Consider the following 6,000-nt stretch of genomic DNA (forward strand, 5'->3'; position numbering starts at 1 on the left):
AGTATTGCACTATACTATAAAGATGAAATTATAACAAAACGTGTACTTATATTAATATTTTGTTTTCTTTTAATAACTTTAATTGCCATTTTGAAACTTACAGTTTTCAAAAGTTTGGTCTTCTTTTAAAGCAGATCCAAGCAAAAATTTAAGATAATCACTAAATTGCAGTTTCAGGATGAAGTAAAGTCTGCTGTTGCTGCTTTTTGTCCCTTTCAAGGAACAGTTGCAATGATAGTCTATAAATACAACTCAGAGAATCTTTAAAGTGCTTGTACATATTTTTAAATTGCATACCTTTTCTAGATAGTAGGAGTTTTTATTCTTGTCAAAGATCATTTTCACTTTTGGTATTAGAGGATATAAAGTAATAAAAAATAATGATTGTATACTTAGAGAAGTTGTTTCTACAAAACTTGTGAATTTAGTATTACTTTTATTGAGTGACAAATAGGGACTTCCCTGGCGGTCCAGTGGTTAAGACTCCATGCTTCCACTGCGGGGGGCATGGGTTTGATCCCTGATCGGGAACTAAGATCCTGCATGCTGCCCAGCGCAGCCAAAAAAAAAAAAAAAGAAATAGGTGTTATTTTCCTTTGTCTTGTTTGAATGTTCAGTTAGCTCTGATTACACTTAGCCTTGATTTTTTTATGTTTTGTTAGTGTTGAAGGGTCTTTTGAGAAGGTGAATGAATTGTTGTAAACTTAACTATGGAACAGTTAAACTGTATTTAGAAAAATAAAAGGTGTTTGTAATGATCCCTGAATTATTATTTTTAAAATGCTGAAATTCCAGTCAACATAAATAAAAATATTTGGCAAAAGGATTGAATATCTCTTAGCTCAGTTTTCTTGCATTTATATTCCAAAACAAAATGTGTTTTTGGAGAAGATCTTGATGGTAAATATGTCCAAAACTTAAGAAGAAATGTCATTTTTTTTCCTAGTTGATAATCACTGTTAAGCTGTGTAACTTACTGTGACCTATGGAGTTAAATCTAGTAAGCTCTTAAAAATGCCCTATGATCTCATTTCTGCCTACTTCTCTGACCTAATCGCTTACTAGTCTTTCATTGATCGCAGGCCTTCTTTTTCTTTCTTGAACACAGATATTTCGTTCTTCATGAAATTGCCTTTTTATTAGTTTACCTTTGCTTGAAAGGCTCTTCTCTAAATTTTTTCATGGCAGGTTCCTTATCATTAGATCTCATCCTAAACATCAACTCTTTTAACACCCAATAGGAAGTAGCAAACCCATCAATGTGGCATCATCCTCTTTTGATTCTCTAAGTAGTCCCTTCCACTCTGATAATATTTTCCTTGTTTGTTTATTGCTCCTTACCCACTCTCAGTACCTGGCACATAGTAAGTACTCAGTAAATAATTGAATGAATGAATGAACTAATATTAAGCATCAGCATCTTTTACTTGACTTCTCTGAAGAAAACAACCATCTAGTTCATTTGAATGCTATGTCATTAAATGTTACCTTTCTTTTTATAGAAGATTTTAAACAAATTGTCAGTTTTCTTGAACTAATGAAAATGTTTTTCATTTTGTAGCTATAACATTCCAATTGTTTTGTTTTGTCATTTAGATTAATTGGAGGATCTGACAACAAACTGATTTATAGACATTATGCAACATTATATTTTGTCTTCTGTGTGGATTCTTCAGAAAGTGAACTTGGCATTTTAGATCTAATTCAAGTAAGTTAACACTTGCCTCTTACTGTCTTAAACAACAATTTTGGCATTTCAATTTTTTAAAACTTCTGTGTTCTAAATTTTCTAAAATGATGTTTTGTTTGGTAAGAAATAAGTGTTCCATAGTAGATGTTGGGTGGATAAAAGAGGGATGAGGGATGTAGAAGCACAGAGTCATTTAATTAAGACTAACTGCAACTAATTTCCTCATGCCCTTTTTTCCTGTTCATGTAAGTCACCACAAGAACCCCAACACTCATGGGTCTTTTACCATATGTATCCAGATCTAACCCCCAAACCCACCCCTTTCTATCTCCTGAAAATCTTTCATAATGGCCCTGGAACTCAAGGTCAGTCATCAGCAAATTTCTCCTTATATTCAACCTCTTCTGTTAATATTATCTTCACCTTTTTGCTGTAGGTTAAATCTGGCTTCCCTGATGACACTACCTGCCACCCTCTCAAGTAGTAGCAGTGTTCTCTTTTGCTTTCTTCATACCATTGAGTCTGGAGGGTGTTCTCTTTGCTTCTCATTACATTTTCCAGACCTTTTTCTCTTCTAAAACATCTCCAGGCTTTATCTCATGTTCTCAAACTATACCTACTTCTACCAATCTGGTTGCAGTAATCTCTCATTCCCACTCCCTATTCTTTGGATATTTTGTCAAAAACTTTCAGTGGTCTGAGATTTTACTCTACCTGCAAGCTAACAAGTTAACTACCACAGTTTCATGGATACTGACAGAAGGTGGGAGATTTCGGGGCCAGAAACAAAGGACTTTATTTCTGACAGCCAAAGCAGTAGTCAAAATGACAGCATTTGCTTACACTGGTTACTCAAGTCCCAGTTCCTAAAGTGTGACTTGATAAGGTGCAGGTAAAACCTGCACACACAGTGGATTGAGTTATAGGAGAGGAAGCCCAAGCTTAGTGAACTGGAATCTTTTATAATGAAGACTAAGCATATCTGCCCATGTCCTGGAGGAAAAGAATATCTTCTGAGCAAAGTATAGATAAACCTACCCTTTGCTTTGGAGGGAAACACTATCTATTTTCCAGGGCTGTTGGCTATACAAGCTTGCTTGAAAAGATAATCCACAATAAAGGCAGTCAGTACCTCTGTTCACATGATGTGCAGGAATGGAACACCCATGGAGAATTGTCTCCTAACAGATTTTAGTTCTTAGTTCACTGACATTCACTCCAGTACTATTTGTGTTATTCTTGGTTATTTCAACGTTCATGTCGATAGTTCATTCAGTACACTGGTATCTTCAAACTGGAATTCCTCTTATCCAGTGAATTTTGCCCATTACCCCACTTCACTATTCATTTCTAGACCATGTCTTTATCCAGACTTAAGTCCCTCCATCATCTTAATTTCACAGTTTCCACTCTCTGCTACCATCTCTTATCTTTTCTTATCACAATTACTGTTACTCCATCAGTTCTTTGAGCCCATTGGGACCTTCAGTCCCATTTATTGTTGTTTTTCTTGGGATAAAAATTTTTATTGACAGTTTTCTAGGTATAGTTATACATTTTTGAACTGTTCAATGTTTATTAATAGATAAATGGCAGCTTTAGAAAAATAGACATGTTTATATCCAGAATCCTGTATTCTCTTCCTGTGTTCCGTATATCTTTTCAGTGTGTCTTTGGGACCTTCTGTCTTTTAAATCTATCTTCTCACTGTACCTGATCCTCCTGATGTCTTACTCTCCTTGCCCAGCTTAAACTCCATGGTCAATCATGATAATCATAGGCTTGTATATACTCAGCTCTTTGCCTGAATCCACACATCTGAACATACTTAGAGAAAAAAAAGATAACCATACATGCTGGCCTCACTTTAAATTCATGATCTCTGACCTCAGTGATTCCTTAATGCTACCCAGTAATCACATTATATTTCCCGGTCATTTCACTCTTCCACACTCCTAGACAACTGCTGATACATTCTCCTCCCCTCTCAAACCTGTAGCACTTCTAACGTGTAGCTTCCAAGTTCACTAGGCAATCAGAAGCAATCAGAAGGGAACTTCTACAGACTCTGTATCTGTGTCCTTGTACTCTCTTCTATAAGAGATGAATGAACTTTGCTCCTAGCTAAGGCCAACTCACCCACTTATATACCAGTTTACTTCTTCCTCATTGCTCTAGCATTCTTCTCTCTTCAGTATCATTTTTTCATCTCTTCTAGATCATTCCCACTAGTCTATAATATGTTAATATGTTCTTCCATCTTAAAAAAAAAAAAATTCTGTCCCTACTTCCTTCTCCAGCCACTGCCTCATTTCTTTCCCTCTCTTTATAGCAAAACACTTTAAAAACATTTTCTGTACGCAGTGTCTCAAATTTTTCTTCTCTCATTCTTTCTTGAACACATTCTAATCAGGTTTTTCAGCTCTACCGTTGCTGAATCCAAAGGTTCTCATCAGTCCTCCTTTATTTGGTTAAGATTGTTTATTACTCTCTTCTTCATGAAATATCTTCTTCACTTGGCTTCTAGGATACCTGGTTTGCATCCTACTACTTTAGTTACTTCATTTTAGTTTCTTGATCTCCCTTACGTCTTCTTCTTTGGCAAATCCTGTTGATTATGCAGAATCCACTTACTGCTCTCTGTACTGCCTCCACATGGGTCCACGCCACCATCAGCTCTTGCCTGGACTATGTCAGTAGTTTTCTGACTGGTCTTCCTGCTTCCACTGTCCTTTCCTTTTTGTCTTTTCTCAGTAAAACAGCCAGAGTGATACTATTCAAATATGTTACATTTTATACTTTTCCATTTTGAGTTCTTCAATGGTTTCCCTTCTCACTAAGAGTAAAAGCCAAATTCCTTATAAATGACCCATGAGGCCTCACATGATCTGACTCCCCTCGCCGAATCCTACTACTTATCTTACTTCATTTTCTACTCTTTTACCCTTTGCTCCATCGACACTGGCCTCCTTGTTCCTCAGATATACCAGCATGCTTTTACCTCAGAGCCTTTGTACTTGCTGATCTTCCTACCTAGATTGTTCTCCCCTCATTGATTATTATTTTGATGCTGTTGCTGGTCTTAATGGTTATGATAGCATGGTTGTTATGTCTTAGAAGGGAATTATATGGGGAGTTGTCAAAAAACAAATATCCTACATCATATCCGAAGTAAATTCTATCATGTATTTGTGGAAAATGGAAACTATGTCTTGTGTTTTGCAAAAGTTTTTAGCCATTATTATTTGAAATGTTGGTAATTTGTCTTGATATTAAATAAGATACAGAAAAAAGAATTTCAGGAGGATTGTCTTATTGTCCCATTTCTAACGTAGGCTTGAGCTGTTTTTATAAGAAGATCCTATTGAGTTATTACATGTTGATCTATCATGTCCCCAAAAAAGAAACTTTCTGTAATTTACCTTGCAAGGATGAATTCTGTCACTGCCTTGAACATGTTGGAAGTTCTGTAGTTGCTGTCTTTCCCCGGTGGTTATTACAGATCATTAAATACTTAAGAGGGAGTGCTGAGCATGCATAAGTCAGGCACTTTAAAAACATGGGCTTCCCTGGTGGCGCAGTGGTTGGGAATCTGCCTGTCAATGCCGGGGATGCGGATTCGAGCCCTGGTCGGGGAAGATCCCACATGCTGCGGAGCGACTGAGCCCGAGCACCACAGCTGTTAAGCCTGCGCTCTCGAGCCTGCAAGTCACAACTACTGAAGCCCGCAAGCAGCAACGAAGACCCAACACAGCCAAAAATAAATAAATAAATAAATAAATTTTTTAAAGAAAACATTGGTTGAGTGAACAAAGATGGAAGGGAGTAGCTTATTGTTTCTGCTTCTGTTTCATGAAACAGCTATTCATAGTTTATTTAGAACTGATTTTCTTGCTTTGTCCATCCTCTAGTTTTGAGAAATATAATAAAAGTGGAAAATTATAAATCAAGAGAGTTTAGACCAAAGCCTCTTGGTTTTGTATTTTCTTTAGGGAATGGGTCAAGAAAACTTAGTAAACATCAACATGTGATAACTAAACACAGTTTCATCTGGTTTTTTTTTTTAACATCTTTATTGGAGTATAACTGTTTTACAATAGTGTGTTAGTTTCTCCTTTACAACAAAGTGAATCAGTTACACATATACATATGTTCCCATATCTCTTCCCTCTTGCGTCTCCCACCCTCCCTATCCCACCCCTCTCGGTGGTCACAAAGCACAGAGGTGATCTCCCTGTGCTATGTGGCAGCTTCCCACTAGCTATCTAATTTACATTTGGTAGTGTATATATGTCCCTGCCACTCTCTCA

The 6,000-nt window shown here is 36.6% G+C and overlaps 1 protein-coding gene across 1 annotated transcript in view; it reads left to right on the plus strand.

The window, feature by feature from the left end:
* AP3S1 (adaptor related protein complex 3 subunit sigma 1) overlaps positions 1 to 6,000 on the plus strand; it is a 70,450-nt gene that overhangs the window by 29,119 nt on the left and 35,331 nt on the right. Inside the window, 1 exon segment of the mRNA XM_024120724.3 lies at positions 1,597 to 1,708. Coding sequence (XP_023976492.1) covers positions 1,597 to 1,708 — 112 coding nt within the window.

Source organism: Physeter macrocephalus, chromosome 8 (assembly GCF_002837175.3).
Source record: "Physeter macrocephalus isolate SW-GA chromosome 8, ASM283717v5, whole genome shotgun sequence".
Classification (NCBI taxonomy): Eukaryota; Metazoa; Chordata; class Mammalia; order Artiodactyla; family Physeteridae; genus Physeter; species Physeter macrocephalus.